The following is a 22,475-nucleotide window of genomic DNA, read 5'->3' as shown; positions in this document are numbered from 1 at the left end:
GCCAATCAGCTGTCTCATTGGGGACATACACTTCCCTTTCTTCCCACTAAGTGGCAGAAAATGTTGCTCTAATAGTGTAAATGGAGCATGAGACAGACTAGCGGCACAGTGGTAATGACCCATGTCTTTTTTTTTTTTTATCAGAGTCTAGATGCATTTATTTATTCTGTTTCTCTTTGACTCATTGTGCCAGTGTGAAAGAGGAACTTGGAGGCAAGTGGAGGAACAGAAAGTCTTTAGTTATGAGGAGAGAAATATTCAGACACCACTAGAAGTCTGAAATTTGCCCAGCCCTAACCAAAGCTAAAAGAATGTACAAGGGTCAACAATGCGTAAATGTTTAGCTGGGAGAACAGAAGATGGGTCAGGGGAGGGAAATAACATGCATAGATTACAATGTCAAATCAACACGTGCTGCTTTGTATGGAAAAAGTACTCGCAGTAAAAGGCAGGCACAAATCTTTTGCGGATACTTTTTCTTGCTTGTGCTTTCCTTTTGAAAATCGGCATAAAGCTCGCAGGTGAAAAGCACCCGCAGACTTTGCATCTAAGTAGGCAGATACCAAAATTGCACTTTTTAGGGTAGATTTTAAAAGCCCAGTACGCGTAAATCCCGGGTTTTACACGCATGGCTGGGCCTTGCTCGCGCCGGGTGAATTTTCAAAGGGGCCCGGCCACGCGTGTAAACCCTGATATGTGTAGAAGTGCTGGGCCTCTTCGATGGGGTGCGCCATTGTACGCTGTGCCAGGGAAGTGCGCGCCGGGGTACATTGCTTCTGCTCCCAAGCTGCAGTAAGTAAAAAAATTTAAAAATTAGGGGTAGCTAGTTAGGAATTGGGGTCGGGGTGGAGAGGGGAAAGGGAAGGAAGGTTAGGCAGGGGGGTAGGGAAGTTCCCTCCCAGTCCACTCCTTGGAGGGATCCCGGGGAGGCCCGATTGCGTCGCCACACGTACTCTTACAAAATTCGCCCCCCCCCCTGTGCGCACTGCCTGCACATGCACACGCGGATTATAAAATCCGGCGCACATGTGCGCAAGGCCCGTATGTTATAAAATCAACGCGTCCATGTGTGCGCACCAGGAAGTGCGCGCACATTTTAAAATCTACCCCTTAGCTCACGACTGAGTTGGCGAGGTTGACTCCCCTTCATTTTGCAATGCGTTGCAGTCATTCGCAAAATGCAACATGGCCGTCTTAAACACTGAAGAAAAAGCACAACAGGCCCTCAGAAAGATTCCACAGGGTCCTTGAGCTGGGGAATACCTTTTTTTTGCACCTCTGTTTGCCTGAGCTGAAACTGTTTAAATGCTTACGTTTTCATTACCAATTACTTTTTTATAATCTCATCTTGAACTCACACTGAGGAATGCAACAGTGATTTATGAAAACAAAACAATACATTGTCCCTCCTCCCATTTTAACATGCACTAAATAAGAGCTCTTGTGACTTACTGTATGGTGCACACATAGAGCACACTTCAATGGGTTAACTGACTCAAGCAAACCAAACTACCCAAGCAGGACTAGGCAACTTCCAGTCCTTGTGGCCACCAGTCTGTTCAGATTTTCAGGCTATCCCTAATGAATATGCATGAGAGATCTGCCTGCATGCTGCGTGAACCGTATGCAAATCTATCCCATGTATATTTATTAGGCGGATTGATGTCCACGAGAACTGGAGGTTGCCTACCCTGCTACCCAGTGAAATCCCCCAAAGACAAAATGTCCCTCATCTGCCTTTGATATGACACTCAAAACATACGCTAATAGTTCTGCCCTCCTGCATCATGACTAATTTTCTGACTCAGCTATCAATCCCGGAACATTATATTTGCATATACGACTGCAGGATGGTTCACATACACACGGAAACCCTTTCTTTGCCAGATGCTCTACAATAGTGGTATTCACTCTCAGCACTCGAGGACCACCAACAGGTTGGTTTTGAAAGGATATCCCTAATGAATAATCATGTGATAGAGTTCTATGCATCGGCCTCCATTGTATGGAACTCTATCTCATGCATATTCATTCCAACATTGGAATTCAAAAATGGCCTAATTTTAAAAACGATACAAAATCAGCCATGCATGTGCATGCAGGTAGAGGATTTTATAACATGTGCGCATTGGCGCGTGCATGTTATAAAATTAGTTTGTCCATGTGCATACACCATGAACTGCGCGCACATGGACGACTGCGCGCCAGTTTAAAAATCTACCTTTAATGGTGCTATCTCTATCTAAGTATTTTTCTAAGATTTTATTTGCACTAAAAAATTTTAAAAAATAATAGACTGGGCTATTTTGAACGATGATTATAAGCTCGAACACTCAAGAAAGATGTTAGTCACACAGCATGTGTGCGGTCAGCATCTATATATGACAGTCATTCTTTTCAAAATATTTTATTGAATCATTTCTATTAAGCATCAGCTCAATTAGAGTGTGATTTGTTGTCTTTTGTTTTTGTTTTTTTTACATTCTGAGGTTCTCTACACATCTTGTGCTGTTATATCCAGGTAATGACATCACCAGCCCCATTTAGCATGCAGTCTCTGCATCCAATTATCTAGAATAATTTCCTTGCCAGCAGTCAAATTAAATCTTAGTGAGATCTACAGATGTTGGGGAAACTAGACTGAAAATTGAACTCTCTTCAATTATTTTTCCTGAAATCAGTTTGTATTTCACAGAAAAAAAAAAGTGTTACACTCCGAGGGCAATATTGCTATTTTATACTGGAATGCTGGAGAAGTGTCATTTTAATCTAACATCCATCCAGAAAGACTTTCTTACTGATGTGACTTTCAGAGCTGGTAGAGATAAACGCTTAGACAAATCCACTCTCTGTCTCTCTCCCCTGCTAACCTGATTAAACTGGCGGAAAGAAAAGGCAGTAGTTACTGTAGTAATATTATCTTCAAGCACAAAGCTAACATCATTCCCTTTCTTCTCCTACACAATTTGAAGCTGCATGGTAAGTCCCTAAATTCTTGTTTCAGTTAAAAGGTAATTCAAATCATTCAGCCAGGCAAAAGAAAAATCTAAGTAGGAAATTGGGACAAATGTGTTCTGGCAAATAATGAGAAGATGGTATTTAAGAGACATCACAACAGATGACAAGTTAATTAGAAATAAAACCGTAGGGTCTTAAATCATTACAATAAAGAGCCTTTAACTTATTTAATGCTTGCTGCGGACTTTTCAAAATATCCCTAACTTTTTAACTGTGGCGGTTGAAAAAGGGCAGCCCAGCCAAATATTGACTGTAAGCTTGTGTCTGACAACTGGATTTTGCACATTCCAAATAGCATCGGGTGTGGAATGTGTGTTACCATTCTTTTAAATACTACACTCTAAAAATGGTCATTTTGGGCCTTTCAGAGGTATCCTGGTTTCTCATGTGCTTTGCTGTTTCTCTCCTCTCAACTGTCCCAGTTTACTGCATCTCATTTTGCTCCGCCTGCTCCTCCTTTCTGTTTAATGCATCTGAGTGCTGTCTTGAACTAAACAGAAAAGTCCACCACGGTAAGTAAAGTGCACCGTACATGCCTCAGAGTGAGTGCCGCCATGCCAAAGTCTGGTGGCACAAGGCCAGTGCTGTGTGGTGCCATGCAGAGGATGGGGGTTCAACTCCCAGCTCTGGCCTTCCTGGAAAGAGTCCTGGTGCATGGCCCCTGACTGAGTGCTGTTGCTGCAACGATTGGACTAAGGTCAGTTGGCAAGGGAAATTAAATGGGGGGGAGGGGGAGGAATCCCCAGGCAGTTGCAAAAGAAATCTGATAGTGCCAATCTCAGTCTTGCTTTTTGACTGAGCTGGAAGCCCTCAAAGGAGCAGGAAGAAACTGCCAGATCATACAAACAAAACACCTACAACAAGAGGCGAGGGGACAGCAATACTTGACAAGAGGCCAGGCAATGGCAGGAGAAATAAGGACTATGGTTAAATTCATTAGTTGCAGTGCTTTTGCCGAGTAATTAAAATTGTGCACGTGAACTGAGCTGCAAGCTTTATTTTGCATAAATTTGCCAAACCCTCCTATATCTGGCTCGAGATGCTTGAGCTGGAAGCCTGATGTATGCTGCAGCTGACCACCATTAAGCCCTATTGCCCTCTGCTGGAGAGCCATGGACAGACACTGGACGATAGAGTTGTATATATATATATATATATATCTAGAGTCCTTTGTTTTCAGTTTAAATTGATTTTTCCCCATAAATTGCCAGATTTTTCCAAAGATGACAATCGTTTAAATCCGATATTCGCCCTAATTTCAGGCTGATTACAAAAGCTGCTCCAAAGCTGCAGTTGCAGCATTTCAAGGCCTTCAACCACTCCTGGAAGTCAGTGTGGGCCAAAACACAAAGTGCTGTGTTTCACGTCCCATTCCCCAGCAGTGACAGTGCTCACTCTCCAGTGCCGCCCATGCCGTGTTTCAGCTCCTGCTTTCTCATCCCCCAAGCGGCCAAAGTACCTGCTGTCTGGTGCCACAAATGCATTTGAAGCAGGCCCTGCCCACGAGAAGCACTTGTTGGCAAATTCCCTGGTCCCGCACGAAAGCAGAAGCGCAGTAAGCAAGCTGCTGAAGGGGAGAGGAGAAGCCTGGAGCCACCACCAGTAAGGATGAATGCTGCTGGAGTTGGGGGGGAGAAAGGGAGATTCTTGGCAGGATGGAGTAGGGGGAGAGAAGGGCATATCGGGCAGGGGATGGGCGGGGGGTAGAGATGGGAATGCTATTGAGTGGGGTCCTGGCTTCTGTCCACCATTACTTATATTTACCCGGAAAAATTAGTCATTTTTTTCCAACTGATTTTCTCCTGTTTTTGTTCTTGTTCTAATAAACCCTGATAAATTCCCCGGGGAAAAATAAAGAACAATAAAAACAGAAAACTAAAGTCCCTCTATATAAGTCTGCTGTCCATAGTCTGATTGCGCTCTGAGAGAGATGTTATGGGCAGGGTGAAATCTTGCTTAGACATAAAGCCTATTTTTCGGGTTACTTGAGACTCTGCATGCCAATGTTGTTTACAAATAATGATATCCTTTTCCAAACTGTTCTTTATCTGGAAACAGTTATTTGCACTTCATTTCCATGTTATATTGCCACAAGCCCTTGCAAGAAGCCTTTCTCCAGCAAATATTCTGTTACATTCTACGGTGTCCAAAAATGAGCTCGGACACCCCCCCTACAGGGTAGAAACTTTATTTTTCTTTGTATAGGAACGCCGGAGATTTAGATATAGTTATAGAAATTTGCTCAGGTTACAATAAAATATCTTGATGACCTTTTTCTGGTCTTTGGCTACCTATGGACATTTGGAACGTGGGTCATTTTTTGAAAGTTAGTCAGTGCAGCAGATGGTCACTGCCAAGTTTTAAAAGGAATTACATTTTTTTAAAAATAGTGTTAAGATTCCACAATTTCAAATTGATAGTATCATTGGCAGTGAGCTCAGTCACCAAAATAACAGTCTTTTGCTTTTGGCATGGGATACCTGACTTCCAGCATGGCAACTGAGCAAGCTGCCATTAAGTGACTCTGCTGAATTAGTTATGGTGACGCAAACATAACGAAAAGCCTATGGTGTATCTAACGCTATGTAATGCTCCACACTTTGAAGACGTATGGATGTCAACATATGGAATCACGGCTGGAACAAATCACCCAAAGAGAAGAAAAAGTCAAACTGGTCAATCTGAAAGGCTGATTCAGCTTTTTCTGGGGCCTAAATCCTCTCGCTTGGTGCGATGTGACCTTTTGGACTGAGCTCTTGACAGACAGTCTTTTGCAACAACTCGCCTTCTAAAAGCAGGTGAGAATTTCACAGTGTCTGAATAATTTGCAAACGGGCTTTAGGTACCAAGAAGGATTCTGCAAAAGCGAACCGATGCTGGGGCTGAGCGGTGTGGTCAGGAGGTAGGGTAGCGATAAAAAGCTAATCTGAAAGCTGCTGCTGGAGCTTTCTGGCACGTTTCCAAGCGACCCCCATTAAATAAAACCTTGTTACCGAGCTCATCCTAGGAGAGACATTGGGAGTATCACGTCCCAAGCCAAGTCCACAGGTAGAGATGGGCTACAGCTGCAGGAAAGGGCCTTTCGAGCACTGTCCTCCCTGTGCGCAGGTGAAGTTATGTATGTAGGACCTCTCTGTGTCTATTTTTGCCCGGGGGTGGGGGGTGGGGGAAGGGTTTGCACTTGCGTGCCTACTTTGGAATTTTCTAAAGCTTTCTCGGAAAAACTACCTGCACAACTTTGCGGGTGTAAGTATTTGCAGGTACTTTTTTTCCACGGGGAAGTTTACCTACGTAGTGGGTGGGTGATTTTATAACGAGCCATTTCTGCGGGTAAAGCATTGCAGAAACGCCTTTGAAAACGAACTCCCCGCTGTGTGCGGCATCGCTGGGAGCGACAGCAGCTGCCCTCGGGGGTTCTGACCACCGGCATGGAGTAGGCTCCTAATGACTTCGACAACGGTGACTTTTAGGGGACGATTTTGGAATAGCCCGGAGAGCGGCAGTACTCCACGGGTGATTTTGACGCGCACGCGGTAGGAACATTTTCACAGGGAAAACTAACAGCGCGGTTTGTCTTTGAAAACTGGCAAGTGCGAAATGTATGCGTTAAGAGCATTTCTGTGCTTTGCACTTGCCTTTTGGTGTGGATGGGGGTGGGGGAGAGGCACGGGAGCGTGCACACATCCCCCTAACCTAAACATGCCCACAGGGATGCTAAAAGCACACTGCTTATATTCTTAGCCACATTTAAAGAGGGTAGTTTTCCGTCAAGACATTTTACCCAGGTAAATGCTCTTTGGAAATTGCCAGCCCACCCCAACGTCTCTGATCTGCTTTGTTGTACTTCTGCCATTCCTCAGGGAGAACATGGGACATGCCAGAAGCATGCCAGCTTCTCAAGCAACGAAGCCGAAATATCCCTTTACGTTAACTAATGTTGCTACCGTATCTGGAATCTTTAGATATTTCCTAACAAATGGAAAAGCTCCTTAGGTCCACCGGTCCAATTGTTCAAAACGGCCTCTTAAGCTCTGCCTTAAAAGCCGCTCTTTGACCCACTGTGAAGATCTTAGGAAAGCCTGCACGTTCTGTCATCACGGGGAACCAATTTTATTAGCACACTGCACTTCCTCATATGCTATCCTGTGCTCCTCATGTAGAAATGGTGTCATGACATATTTAAAAAGACCCGAGTACGTCAATTGTTGATAATAGATATGTGTGTGTGTAGGTACGCATGCAGAATCCAGGCGGCCATGCCATAAATGATGAGATCTGGGCTCCCAGGCATCTGTTTCATAAATCAAAAAGAAGCTGCTGAAGCAGTCCTGGGCTCCTGATGACAATGTTCTATTAATTTCCTTTTGAAAGCAAGAGATGTAGCGGTACATTTATGTCTGCAATTTTCTGGGACAAGGAAGCCAGTCAGAAAAGTGGTCTAGCTTAGTTACAAATGTTTGATTTTTCCTGTCTGGAGGTGCAGGTAAAAATGGCACCAGAAGTCATCAAGCAGAGCATGTGAATTCCCCGCCAATACGATTGATCTATGATGTCATTAACCATTGCGAAACAGCTATATTAGCATAATATCAATCGCATCTTGCCAGCCAGAGATTATCGCTTGCACCAATCCCTAAACAATGCTTAAGCTGTAAGCCTAAGTCAGATCCAAAAATGTTTATTTGTTGGTAACTGAGCACATATACAGGGCTAATTTTTCAAACACAAGTTTTTTGTGTCTTATTTGGAATTCAGATGCACAAGTTTATGAACCTATAAAAACTGGGCATATCTTTAGTTATGACTGGACGTTTCAGATTCAATCTGAATATTAAACTGGATATATAAATGTACTAAGTAGTTAAGAAGTCTAATTGGCTGATGTGGTAAGCTACGGGCAATTTAGACGTCTAACAAACTGAAAAGTAGCTCAGGTATATTTAAATTGAAAGCAAGTCTCTGACACTTACTTAGCTGGGCACCTAAATTTAGGTGTTGAATGTACTTGGATACACACCCCGCTGTCCTTTGAAGATTCATCAGATTTAGGTGCTGAAAGATGCCTCTGACCCGATTATGCTTTCGAAAATTTATATAATGCACTGTAGACAGGACGCTCTACCTGTGAACACCAAAAGCTAGAGCTAAAGGCTGTACCTTGGCTCCCTGTGCAATACAGAGCACAATTTAAGATGTTATGCCTGGGCTTTACAGGCCCCTGAATCACTTGGGCACGGTTTATCTGAATGAGCAGCTCTTTCTATACTTACCAAAGTGCTCTCCATGGTCACAGGATGGCTGTTTACTGGAGATATCGCCCATTAAAGAGGTGCGACTAGCTCGCACTACAAGTTGAGCTTTTTGATGTGCAGTCCCTACCTTATGAAATTACATGCCTAGGGAAATTTGCTGCTTGACAGATTATGCCACATTCTGTCGTTCTCTGAAGACTTGGCTCTTTGAACTGGCATATTATCTTTCAGCTGGGTTCTGTAGAGTTATGTTGGAAGGATGCAGAGTTATTCTGTTATTTTTTTGTCTCCCTAAGGTTGATTCACCTGTTTACCGAGAGATTGCTATTTTTCTGGTGTCATTTAGATCTGTGAGCTTCATTTGGATAGTGCCTATCCTTGTAGGAATGTGGATCTACTGGCAGGGAACGGTTCATGTCATGTTGTATTGTATGTTGTTTTAAATTGTGTATGTGAATTTAATTTAAATTGTGCTGCTTTCTAATTATTTGCACCTTTTAGTACTATTATTTTTATTGTATGTTATTTGATGTACATTTCGTTTTGCTGTGTATTGCAGGATTATGTAATCTTTATCTTATGTAACTATGTTATTTGCCTCTTGTACCTCTCTTCAAACAACCTTGAGAAAGCAAGTGCAACATTTTTAAATAAATATAGATTTATATAATCTATGTGATGGTCTCTAATAGTACAGGCTTAACCTCTGCTTATAATGAACAATGGTGTGTATTTGTTTCAGCAGCAGAGAGTGTGTGCATTATCGGCCTTGTGCCTTTAAGCTTTAATGATGTCAGCAGTGACATCTAGTGGTATAAAGGGTGAGACTTGCAGTGAGTGCATGCTCTTTCATTTGCTTCCATGTTTTTATTCCCTTGCTGCAGAAACCAGTGCAGGCACTGTTTCCATGGATGGAATAAATCTAGACTTCTACTAACAGGCTTAAGGCCTAGCTTCAGTTTGGAAGAGCACCAGGAGGAATCATGAAGACAAAAGAAAAAAATTAAACAACCTACCTTTGGAAGGCTCATCATTTATCTCAGCCTCTGATTTGAATAAGTAACTGATCTTTCTTCAGATGAAGTTACTGTATTTTGTAAGAAATTAATTTATTTTGATAAAGAATTTTGTTGTGCTGCCAAAACTTATTTTTTTGCTACTGTTTGTTGGACCTGTTTACTGTGGAAGCCTGTGGAAAAGCTGAACTTGTTGAAGACGCTCTATCTATGTGTTTAATACATTTAGCGTTACTGGAACCATCAAAGTATGGACTGAGCTATCTGTTGGGTTGGGTTCGCCGGAGGTGGAAGTGCCTGTGAATTGTCGTGGGTATGAGGACAATCAGACACTCAACTTGACCTGGGGAAAAGTTTTCCTGTCCTGTAAAGCCTGGTCCAGTACACCCTCTGCTCGGTCATTTCCAAACAACCCCGCTGATCAGTGAAATGTTTCCTGGCTACGTTTTATGAACAGGAAAACCTATTTAGTAAGACCACTGCTGGAGTATATATTTATAGATTTTGCACTGAGGTGATCTCCACAGATTTCACTGGAAAAGCATTAGCATGACAGTAAATGAGAGACTAGTGGACAAGCTGTCTGGAACTGCAACAATTACTCATACAGTATAATGAATGATTGTCAGAACAAGCCCGCGTGCCTTGTAAACCTTATGAATGTCACGGCAGAATGTAGACGCAGAAGCAGGAGAAACCCTGGGCTCATATAATGCTGTCAGTGACTGCTAAAATAAACCATGTGAAGGTCTTAATGGAAGGAATACTATGAATAATAGGGGACACACAGAAATATTGGGTAGTCACAACAAAACACACAGAGGAGTATTAATTAGGGCATTGAGTACTGACTAAACCGTAATACAGGGGATCCTGAAAGTCTTAGCAGACAATATGCTGATTATGTATGTAAAAGCACTTAAGTTCCACAGTCTTAATTAGAGCACACAGCAAAAATTAGGTTAAAATTGCAAATATTTGGTTTGCTCAACAGTGGGTGATTTTACCAAAGGTAATTTCAAAGCCATTTACGTGCAGAAAACCGGGTTTTGTATGTGTAAATGATTGTTACAAAATCAGTCGAGGCTCTATTCATATGCAAGTAATCTAATTTTGTGCATATTCGTATGCAAACTGACATTCCGGGTAGGGGGAAACGGAATCAAAACTTACATGTTACTATTTAATTTTAAAAAGTATGCATGTTAAGTGTATGTGCACAAATTATGTCCTCTGAAGAGGAAGTGCAATTTTACGTAAGTGAATCTCTGTGCATACTTGGCCTCGTACCCCCAAAATATCAAAGTGAATTTATGCACATAAGTTCCCTTTGAAAATCCTCAGTAAAGTCTGCTTTTACAATGCATACACAGATGTTCCCTGTATGTGGGGAGTTATAAAATTACCCTCATACAGGATACCTGCGGAATGGCTTGCTGTAAGATTCCCCACCCAATGTGAAGGTGAATGACCCAGTCTGAGTGGCAATATTCCCAGAAGCAGAGGAGTTTGGATTTCTTTATTTAACAGGTTTATATACTGCACAATCAGTAACAAAAATAACAGTGGTTTACAATTAACACATAGAAGCATAACAAATTTACAAACAATCAACAGATAAACAAGCTTACATTAATAAATAAAAAAACGTAACATAACGTAACAACATGCTGCCAGTAACCAAATCCGAGAGAACAGACTGTCATGACACCCAGGAACAACCATGCCTTCACTTGCTGGAGAAACTGTACGTAATTTAGCTATGATCTAATCTGCAAAGGCAGGTCATTCCAAACCCAAGGAGTTACTGTTGAAAACATGTGCTCCAAATACAGCTTGTGATGCAATTTTGGAGTAGAGGCCGTCATTAATAAGACATTTGCAAAGAATGTCTTATTAATGATGGCCAGACTGATTTCTCCTAAAGATATGTAGGGCCTTACACCTCACTGAATGTAAAACCATCATGAGTAATTAACATTTTTCCTTTTCTACAACTGGCAACCAGTGCAAACTCTGCGACATAGGCATTACTCTTTTCAACCTTGATTTCTCAAGCACCGAATGAGTAGAAATATTTTGCAATGGCTGTAGCCTGTGGGTAAATTTTGCTGGTAAATCCACGCACAAAACATTATAATAACCTAACACTGAGATAGCCAAAGCATGGACTACAGTACTTAAGGCTTGTGCAAGAAGAAAAGGTCAGAGCAGGTGGACTATCTTTAATTGCAGATAGGCCCTCTGTGCCACAAGCCCATTATGTGGCTCCTCAGACAGACTAGAATCCAGCTAAATGCCCAACTTTTAACTTTGGAGGACACTGATATCATATATCCCTCTAAAACTTGGAAGTGGGCAGTCAGATTTAACAGCATACCACTAGACTTACCCACATATAAAATCTCTTGTTTTCAAAAACAGATTACTCAACACAGTCAACCAGCTAACTTAGACATACATTTAGAAAGTCAACGGCCTTATTACTATCACCCTTAATAAGAATCAAGACCTGGATCTCATTGGCATATATATGGCCAATGATAACCAGCTGAGTAAAGATTCCAGCCAAAGGCCACATAAAACATTACACAACAATGACTGGTGCACTGAGGGACTCCAGCTCCCACCACTGAAGGGGGCAGAAAAAGCATCCTTAGCTTGCACTAACTGAGACCTTTCATTCAAAAAGGAAGGAAGCCAATCACAGGCTGTTCCCTGAATCTCTAATGCCTGACACAAAGTAGTCAACTTCCAAACCAAAAGCACTTGAAAGATCAGACAAAACCAACAGAACAGAATCTCAGCCACCCAATACACAGATATCATCATCAGATAATAACAGCGGCACTCATTCTGTGTTATGCTCACGTCGAAACCCAGACTGGCCGCTTTCCAGTTTGTCGGCTGATTCCAAGAAATCTGACAGCTGAACAGTAGCCAGTTTAGTTAAGCAAGGGAGATTTGAAATAAACTTATAGTTTTCACAAGCGGAAGGATCCAAATTTGTCTTATTCAGGACAGGCCTCACAAGTGAATTCTTAACACAGGCTGGTATGAATCCCTCAGAGAGGGAAGCATTAACAATCTTTCAAAGCCAATCCAGACAACTTCCCACCAAGGCCTTAAGAAGAGACAGGGGACATGGATTGAAAGGACTAGCAGAAGGTCTCATCTAATATAGCCTTCAACCCAATGCTGTTCAATTGCCTGAATTCTACCAGAAAGCCGATCACCATCCACTAACACACATCTTTAAATCGATTCCCACTCAGTTGCTTCAAAGGGACGGAACTCTGCATCCTTCAATTGCTTCAACAAACCAATTGCCCTTTTAACAAAGAAAAGAAGCAAACTTAGCACAGTTGGGCCCAAATCATCCCATTTCATACCAAATTCCTGGCCTATGGGGGATCTGACTACCGTAAACAATTATTTATTGGCATGTCCAGTAGATACAATAAGGTTTGCTGGATTTTCAAAAGTATGAGGATAACTTTCAAAACTGCTCACGTGTGCCCATATATGTGTGCATAACCTGCGCGCAAACAATATGCACAGGTTATAAAATACAAGTACCTATGCCCATAAACATGCTTTCATATGTAAAAAAAACACGAGTTGTGCAAGTTTGGACTTATCCAGATAAGTAGCATTTATACGGCTAAGTTCTGATTTATCCAGTTCAGCGGGGCACTTAGCCGCATATGTCTGAAACATGCTATTTGTCTGTCTTAGTAGTGCTCTTCAGACTTATTTGGCTATGTAGCGTCTGCTACTATTTAGATTGATAAATTGGAATAAGTGCTGCTACTTATCCGGATAAGTTCAAATTTGTCCATCTAAGCAGTGGAAAAAATGCCACTTAGCCGGATACATTGGAATTTAGCTGGATAAGTGTATACAAATGATAGCAAATGTTGCTTACCTGTAACAGGTGTTCTCACAGGACAGCAGGATGTTAGTCCTAACATATGGGTGACATCACAGGATGGAGTCCAATCAGGAACACTTTTGTCAAAGTTTCTAAAACTTTGACTGGCACCTACTGGGCATGCCCAGCATGGCACTAAACCTACAGCCAGCAAGGGTCCCCCTTCAGTCTTGTTTAAAGTAACAGGAAGTGCCGAAAAATAAAATAAGACGACGTTACGAACCCAACACCGCGGGGCGGCGGGCAGGTTTCGTGAGGAATAACATCCTGCTGTCCTGTGAGAATACCTGTTACAGGTAAGCAACATTTGCTTTCTCACAGGACAAGCAGGATGGTAGTCCTCACATATGGGTGAGTACCGAGCTGAGGATGTCCGAGAAATGCACCAAATGTATCCAGATATGCAATAGGCACTAGGACTGGGGTGAAATTTGGTAGAGGGCATCTTGAACCCTAATGGGCAGGTGGAAGGTTGTTGGTACGTCAAGTTGCAAAAAGGTTGCGCAAGACAGATTGGCCGAAGATGGAATCTTGTTTTCCGGCTTTGTCTAACAAATAATGGGCTGAAAAGGTATGGAGAGAACTCCAGGTAGCAGCCCTGCAAATGTCAGGAAGCGGCACCGAGAGTAGGTGTGCTACTGAAGTCGCCATGGCCTTCACAGAGTGTGCTTTAACACAGTCTTGAAGTGGAATGCCTGCTTGCTGATAGTAAAAGGATATGCAGTCCGCTACAGGAGGAGAGAGTCTGCTTACCCACAGGCTGCCCCAATTTGATGGAATGGAAAGAGACAAACAATTGAGTGCTTTTCCTGTGGGCAGCTGTATGGTCTAGGTAGAACGCCAGAGCCCGTTTGCAGTCAACAGTATGCAGAGCCTGCTCTCCTGGATTGGAGTGGGGCCTGGGAAAGAAGATAGGTAGTATAATGGATTGATTAATGTGAAAGTCCGATACTACCTTAAGTAAGAACTTAGGGTGAGTGCGGAGTACAGCTTGGTCCTGCAGAAGTTTAGTGTAAGGCGGGTAGGTAACTAGGGCCTGTAACTCACTAACTCTGCGGGCAGATGTTATTGCTAAAAGAAAGATCACTTTCCATGTGAAATAGTGAAGATCACAGGATTGGAGAAGCTCAAATGGTGGTTTCATGAGCCGACCCAAAACCAGATTGAGATCCCAAGAAGGGGCTGGAGGGCGCAGAGGAGGCTTGAGGTGAAGCAAGCCCTTCAGAAAACTTGTTATGAGGGGTTGTACTGAAATAGGAACACCCCCGACACCTCTATGGAAGGCGGCTACCGCACTGACATGCATTCTGATGGAGGCGGTTTTTAGACCTGATTCTGACAAGTGCCAGAGATAGTCTAGAAACTTTGTGGTGGAACAGGTAAAGGGATCAAGGGATTGAGAAGAACACCATGATTTAAACCAGTTCCATTTGCAAAGATAAGATTTTCTCGTGGAAGGCTTCTGTTAAGCAATCAGGACACGGGAAACTGGCTCCGAAAGGTTAAGTGGCTGAAGAACTAACCTTTCAACATCCAGGCCGTCAGAGACAAGGCCTGAAGATTGGGGTGGCGTAGGCACCCGTCGTTCTGAGTGATCAGAAGCGGGTCATTTCCCAAAGGAATGTGCCTGAGAATGGAGAGGTCCTGAAGTATTGGAAACCACACTTGGCGAGGCCAGTGAGGTGCTATCAGGATCATGCGTCCCTTGTCCTGACATAACTTCACGAGAGTCTTCGAGAGAAGTGGAGGGAATGCATATAAGAGACCTGTTGCCCATGAGAGGGAGAACGCATCTCTTGGCTGAGAGTATTGGCTGCGAGTGAGAGAGCAAAAGTTCTTTACTTTGCGGTTCTGAAGTGACGCAAAGAGGTCTATGTGGGGGTAACCTCAACGTTGGAATATTGAGTCCGCTACAGTGGGGTTGAGGGACCACTCGTGTGGTTGAAAGGCGCGACTCAGCTTGACCGCCAACACATTGTCCACTCCTGGCAAGTAGGTGGCCCTGAGGTACATCGAATGGGAGAGGGCCTCCACCCATATCTGCGCAGTCTCCTGACACAGTAGGTAGGAGCCCGTCCCTTCGCCCTGAAGTACAAGGAGGATACTAAAAAGTCATTCTTCCGTCCAAAGAAATCTTATCCACCCCCGTCTAGAACTCGTTCCATGAGACCTTTCCAAAAGGCCCAGTCTAGTCAATCACGGAAACAAAAGCCGGAGGCACCTCCTCAGCCGGGCCCTGCTTCCGGCTTTTGACTCCTGCATAGAGAGCAGCAGCCAGATTCCACTGCCTCAGATACCAGTGGGAGGTTGATTGTGCCATTTCAACAACAGGTGGTACACGATCACCTCAGACCAGTGGGTCCTTGCCATAATCTCCTGATTATCACCTGAACTTTCTCTCCATCCCACTGGACTCCCCACCTCTACCGACGTGGAGAACATCCGACCACTCACTTCTCCTGGAGCAGGAGGTCTCTCTCCTCCTCCAGTCCAGAGCAATAGAGCCAGTGCCCTACTCCCAACAAGGCCTAGGATTCTATTCCCGGTACTTTCTAATCCCCCAAAACTCAGGCGGCGTTCGTCCAATTTTGGACCTACGCACTCTCACCACTGAGAAAAGTTCAAGATGGTGACCTTGGGTTCCCTCCTTCCTTTTCTGCAAAAAGGAGACTGGCTCTGCTCTCTCAAACTCCAAGATGCGTACACACACATTGCGATAACTCCATCTCATCTGAGATTTCTGGTAGGTCCCAAGCACTATCAGTAACCGAGTGCTACCATTCTGCCTGGCATCTGCACCACGAGTCTTCACCAAGTGCCTCGTAGTAGTAGCAGCCTTCCTCAGGACTCAAGGTGTTCACGTCTACCCCTATCTAGACGATTGGTTGATCAGGGCTCCCACTCAGCAAGCTGCTCTGTCGTCCCTACGTCTTACTTTACACACTCTGATTTCGTTAGGATTTCTCGTCAACTACGCGAAATCCTGCTTAGTCCCATCTCAAACTTTATCATTCATAGGGACAGATTTGGACAACCTTGCAGGCAAAGGCATTTCTGCCTTGACAGCGAGCTCTCACTCTCATCTCTCGCATACCAGCTACAGTCTCAGCACCGCACGACTGCACGCCACTTCCTCATCCTGCTAGGAGACATGGCGTCCTCAGTACAGGGTTACCCCAATGGCCCGCTTGGCCATGAGAGTCATGCAGTGGACTCTAAGGTCACAATGGACTCAGTCCGTCCAATCTCTATCGACCACTGTCCACATCACCGACTCACTTCGTCAGTCTCTAGCCTGGTGGCAAAATCAGAACAATCTCCTCCAAGGCCTGCCCTTCCAGGCTCCAGACCATCAAATAATTCTCACCACTGATGCTTCCAACCTCAACAGGGGAGCCCATGTCACCGATTTGCAGACACAAGGAAATTGGTCTCCAGAGGAAGCCAAACACCAATTAAATTTCCTGGAGCTGCGAGCAATCAGATATGCTCTCAGGGTATTTCAGGATCACCTTTCCAACCAGGTCATCCTCATTCAGACGGACAACCAGGTGGCCATGTGGTACATCACATGTGGTCTTGTACTTCAGGGCGCAAGTCCGAAGACTTAAGTCAGGCCCATTTTCTTGCTGAAATAGCAGTTGCAGATACCCTGGAAGCGGTGTCGAAGATATCACAAGAGGATCTTATTTCATGCTTCCCAGCCTCGAAACCCTTGTGTACTAGGGTTTGAAGCTGTTCCTGGAATTGCTGAGGCAGGGACTCTGCAAAGTCCTGAATCTGTTTGAATAAGACCTGTTGTACTGGGTCATATACAGCTGGTAGGAGGCGATCTGAGAGATAAGCATTGATCCCTGGAAGACATGCCGGCCAATGGCATCCAGGAATTTCTGTTCCTTACCTGGGGGAAAGGAAGAGTGGGGTTTTGATCTTTTTGCCCTCTTTTGGGCAGATTCTACAACCACAGATTGGTGATCCAGCTGAGGTTTCTGGAATCCTGGGGCTGACTGGACCAAGTAGGTGGTATCAGCTTCTGTTGACTGGAGCAACAGAACCAGGGTGTTCCCAGTTCTTTTTGAGGAGATCCAAAAGAACTTGGTGAATAGGGATGGAGGTTATTTCCTTGGGAGCATCCAGGAATTGTAACAGCTCCATCATTTGGTGCTTATCATCTTGCTCAGTCTGTAATTGGAAGGGAACCAATTCAGACATTTCCTTCACAAAATTTATGAAGGACAAGTCATCTGGAGTAGAACGCTTCCTACTTTCAGTAGGAGAAGGTGGCGATGGTAAATTATCGGTGTCTTGAGATGAATAGTCAGTCCAGGTGTCATAGGGATCAGCACCTGTCCCTGTAGGAACTTGAGAAGGACAGGACGATGGTATTCCTGAAGGTCTTGGTCTAGGATCTGAAGGCATCGAGGGAAGTACTGGAGGCACTGATGAAGGCATCGAGGGCATCGATAGATGCATCGGTGGCGCTGATGGGCGCATCGGCATCGATGGTTGAGGCATTGGAAGGACTCCCGATGGAGGAATGTGGAACGGTGTTTCCCCTCCCGATGACAGGGTAAGCGGGGAAGGCACTGGAGCCATCGGTAACCCAGGATCCATCGGTGGAAAAGCGGCTATAAGCGCTTCCATCTTCGAGAGCAGCTGTACCAATGCTGCTGGAATGGGATCGATGGTCGGTTCCGCGACCGGCACCGATTTCGGTGCCAGGGGACCTTGGCGTCTGTGCATCGCCTTATCGATGGCCTCCTGAACCATCCGGTCCAGTTCTTCACGGAGACCTGAAGCAAGCAGCCCCGGCTCCGGAAGGGAAGGAGGCAGAGGCATAGCCGGAGGGACCACCGTTAAAGGCGGAGTCACGGCTCCCGATACCTGTCCGGGTGAGGGTTGCCTTGGTGACCCGGTCGCAGAAAGGGTCGTGCCTTTTCTGGATGGGGTTTCTTCGATGGTGGCTCAGACGATGATTTTCCTTCATCGATGGTCTGAGACTTCCGGTGTCGATGCTGATGTTTTTCTCTATGATCCCCTCGGTCCCGAGGGGGAGTAGAGGTAGTTGAAGGCCGACGACACCGGCCGGTGGCCGATACTGGTGCAAAGTGGACAATGTCGGTTCAGACGACGTCGATGCAATAGACGGCATCGGAGTTTGAGAATGGAAGAGAAGTTCCATTTTCTCCATTCTGGCCTTGTGACCTTTTGGTGTCATTCAGGCACATTTGGTGCAAGTCACGACATCATGCTCGCACCCGAGACACATTACACAGACTTTATGCGGGTCTGTTATGGACATGGTGCGAGTACAGTCAGGGCACTGACGGAACCCCGACGCTATGGCCTTTGAAAAATTTAGCTGCGGTATGGTTGATGGCCAGGAGGCCGCGAGGGCCAAATTCGACGGGAATCGACTGAAAACGGGTAAAAACTTACCAGAGTACCGCGGAGTCAAAACCTTAAAGGAGGGACCCCTGTGGGGTATGAAAGTTTTTAGTAATTCCGTGAGGAAAACTCCTGTCAGGAATCTCTGTGGAGCTCCTTAACCCGTGTGGCTACTGCTGCGCGGAAAAAAGAAGACTGAAGGGGGACCCCTGCTGGCTGCAGGTTTAGTGCCATGCTGGGCATGCCCAGTAGGTGCCAGTCAAAGTTCTAGAAACTTTGACAAAAGTGTTCCGTGATTGGGCTCCATCCTGTGATGTCACCCATATGTGAGGACTACCATCCTGCTTGCCTGTGATAAATACCCTTGTATTAGTACTTCAAATTTTAAAGGGATATGAGAGTAGATTTGCCAACTTAATCGTGTAATTTTACACCTGCTAATTATCTGGCAAAAGTGATAATAAATGTGATTACTTTGTAATACTGACTAAGTGGGAGGTCTGGATGAACTGGGGGGCATTCAGGCTGAAGAACCAGGAGGGTCTTGATGACCTGGAGAAGGACTGGATAAATTGGTGGAGAAACTGGTAAAACTGGTCATCTGAATTACACGCACAAGTCTTAAAATAAAGCCATTTACCCAAGTCCTACTTTATTTTCATGCGTAAAATATACACGCGTATATTTTTAAAACAAGTAGAAAAATTATGCACATTCAGTGCACTGAATATATATTGAGTAAGCGTACATACACACGCATGTTGTGGGATAAAAAAACGCGTCTTTTATAATGCGCATGTATCTGATACGCACAGGTTGAAAATCTGTACATGGTCATATACAAGCACGGATATGCAACCATGCGCAGTTGTTTGAAAGTTTAGAGAAACAAAACTCATAACGTACAACAAAGTTACCAAATTACAAAAGCACAACAAATAAAAAAAACTTTAAAAAAAATCAAAACAATATTTCCCCTTTTACAAAATAGCTAGTCAAAATCCATTCCCGTTTCCCTCCCTTCCCTATTCCAACCTCCTACCCCCTTCACAAAGTGCATTATGCCCCCTCTGATCCTGTAAACAACTAGCTTCTGTGCATAACACCTCAGGGCAACATCAACATATCACAACACCAAAATCCGCTTCTTCCTTTCTGCACCCACTAACGGAGCCTTTATCCACTGTCTCCTCACCTCCCGCTTAGGCTACTGCAACCCGCTCCTCACAGGCCTCCCAGTGAATCATCTCTCAGCACTAAAATCTATCCGAAATTTAACTGCATGACTTATCTTTCGGCAAAGTCACTACGCCCAGAATATGAGGGGTTAACATTAACCTTTTTCTTGCTTCTTAAGAGGAAAGGGGTATACAGGTATGGTATAATAAATATCTTTCTTTTGATGGCAGAAATGAGGTTTCTTTTCTGTTTTATAAGCTGACAAAGAAAGAAGTACTAAATCCTTCAGAGTTTGTGCCAAACTGCCTTTCCAGGATGGACCAAATAATACTCACCTTCATTCTTCCATTTCGTATTGCAGGCCCGTCTTCTGCTAGCCTCAGTACATACAAATCCATCTTGTACTCCCGGCCTCCTCGAATACTAAACCCAAAACCCTTGGCGCCCTTCTCCAGTTCAACAGTGAAATAATCAAAATCCTGTAGGGGGAAAGAAGATTACATAGGTGACTTCAACTTTTCCATCAGAAACATCCTCTGTGCTCACATATAAGGAAACCAGAAGAAAACAGAAACCAGAGGATTTTCCTTTTTTTAAGCAGGAAGTTTAATTCTGCTTTGGCGGTGGTCACAATATCATCATGCCACAGCAAGTGTCAGATGGCAGGGCATTAACCACCTACATACTGTAACTGTGCAGGCAGGCGCTCAACCTCAGCAAAACAACAATAAGGCCTGTACCCAGCACTTAACCACCTGGTGGGTGGCTCTTAAACAAAATGAACAAAGCAAGGGCCCACAGTCAAAAATTGCAACTGTCTAGTGCTAAACTATAGTGCTATACAGCTGCAGAGAGGGAAAATAACCTTTTCAATTAAAACTTATTTTTACCATGGCTATGGGCTTGGCTTGTATCAGGAGTGCTATTGCTCTGTCTTTGTAGGGTAAAGGGGTGGCCTCATATTTTTTTGGAATAATCTGATCCAGTCTTGGCTTTATCCCATCGGCTGATATCCCTTGGCTTTATCCCATTGTTGCTAATAGATAGGTCACCTCTAGAAATCTCTATATCTTATTTGGTCTTCCTGCTAAGGATGACAATATGTTCCGATCATAATGGCTGCTTTTGTTTGCTTGCTTTATTTTTTATTAGGAAATAGGGGCTACCATCTCATTTCACATGCCCAGGAAGCTATTACAAAGCATCTAAAGCAGGTCACTTCCAATCTCATTATCAAACATCAATCAGTTCTGTAATCCAATGCCAATCCAGAAAGTCAGTCACCTAATCTTCCAATTATAACATAATCAAACAGAGCAAAGGCAGCTAATAAATCCACAGTTATCAATGAAATTTCAAGTACCATGACCTAAGGAAATGGGAATTTCTGTAGCAGTTAATGTTGCAAGTTTGGGGGGTTGCCTACTCTGCACATTAATCACTAATAGAAGATGTCTTTTTCTGAGCATACCAATATAGAAAATGCTTTTGGTATTTATCTTTTCACCTAAAACATAAATTAAAAAAAAATAAAAAATATCACAATATTTCTTTTTAACAGCTCCCTGATCTATCATCACACTGAATAAGAATAGTTCAACCCACTAGCTGATTCACTAATGGAGCGCAGAAGTGAAGCATATCTGGCTTCGTTACCAGATTTTTAAGTGATGTCCGAGTCAAATCGTGAGAGGTTCTAAGTTTATATAAATCGACCAATCAAAACACTGCCCCTGTAACACATTACATATGCAGCATAAACCTCGGGATATTGAACTTTTCAGGAGAACTCCATTTTGAGAATAATTACACTCCCTGCAGCAAAGGCTTGAAAAACTAATTATCTTTTTTTTTTTTATAGAATCTATTTTGTTGTGATTTATAAAGCTCTCAAAGCACACAACTTATTTACAGCTGCAACTAGTGCGGCCTAGCGGTTCCTCCTCAGTCAAACAGGGAATCTCACCAGAACGCTGATTTTGCTCATGGAATGTGCTTACTCATCATGATTTAATAAGTTTTCATACACACTTGATATATACAACGACAGACAAGGCAAACACACATAAAGCAGAAAAGTGACACAGCACAGAACTGTCACACATCATAAGGTTTATACCTGAAATTGCCTGTAATCTGGTAGTGGAAATTGCCTGGCGTCAGGGGAGTGTTGCCTGTAATCTATCAGCGGAGGCTGCCTGTAGTCCACGGGTGGTGGCTGCTGGTAATCCACTACGGGCGGGTGCCGGTAGTCTACCGGTGGCTGTCTGTAGTCTGAAGAGGGCTGCCGGTAGTCTGTAAACGGAGGCTGTCTGATATCTGGCTTTACATCCTGCCTTGCTTTTACTTCCGACCTGTAACTACACAAGATGGAACAGTTATTTGGGTTTCTTAAACAAATGTCAAATCATTTTGTCTCGTGCTACGTTGTACATAGCTGCAAAGCCTACGAGCAACAGGTGAAAATTCAATCAGGTCAAACGAAGATGGGGAACATGCAGGAAGTTGCGTCTCTTGTGCCACAATGCATAGACCTGGGGCTTGAGCCATGGAGTGTGATTGGGGGGGGGGGTGGGTGGGTGGAAGGTGTGTGTGTGTGTGTGGGGGGGATCAAGTGAAATTTTATATTTATTTATTTAAAAACTTTTCTATACCGTCGTTTGGTAATACACCATCACAACGGTTTAA

At 43.9% G+C, this 22,475-nt stretch overlaps 1 protein-coding gene across 12 annotated transcripts in view; it reads right to left on the bottom strand.

Annotated features, from left to right (window-relative positions):
* The window catches only part of MAGI2 (membrane associated guanylate kinase, WW and PDZ domain containing 2), a 1,548,202-nt gene that overhangs the window by 168,055 nt on the left and 1,357,672 nt on the right, over positions 1 to 22,475 (bottom strand). For 11 of the 12 annotated variants that reach the window (XM_029615849.1, XM_029615853.1, XM_029615854.1 and 8 more), the window contains 2 exons: positions 21,907 to 22,147; positions 20,123 to 20,266 (listed from right to left, as the gene is read on the bottom strand). In XM_029615849.1, the coding sequence (XP_029471709.1) occupies positions 20,123 to 20,266; positions 21,907 to 22,147 (385 nt within the window). The remainder of the gene's footprint in view (positions 1 to 20,122; positions 20,267 to 21,906; positions 22,148 to 22,475) is intronic. The other variant, XM_029615851.1, reaches the window with a different exon arrangement.

The sequence above is a fragment of the Rhinatrema bivittatum genome, chromosome 9 (genome assembly GCF_901001135.1).
Source record: "Rhinatrema bivittatum chromosome 9, aRhiBiv1.1, whole genome shotgun sequence".
NCBI lineage: Eukaryota > Metazoa > Chordata > Amphibia > Gymnophiona > Rhinatrematidae > Rhinatrema > Rhinatrema bivittatum.
Note: the sequence above shows the minus strand (reverse complement) of the source record. Positions and strands in the feature narration are given on the sequence as shown.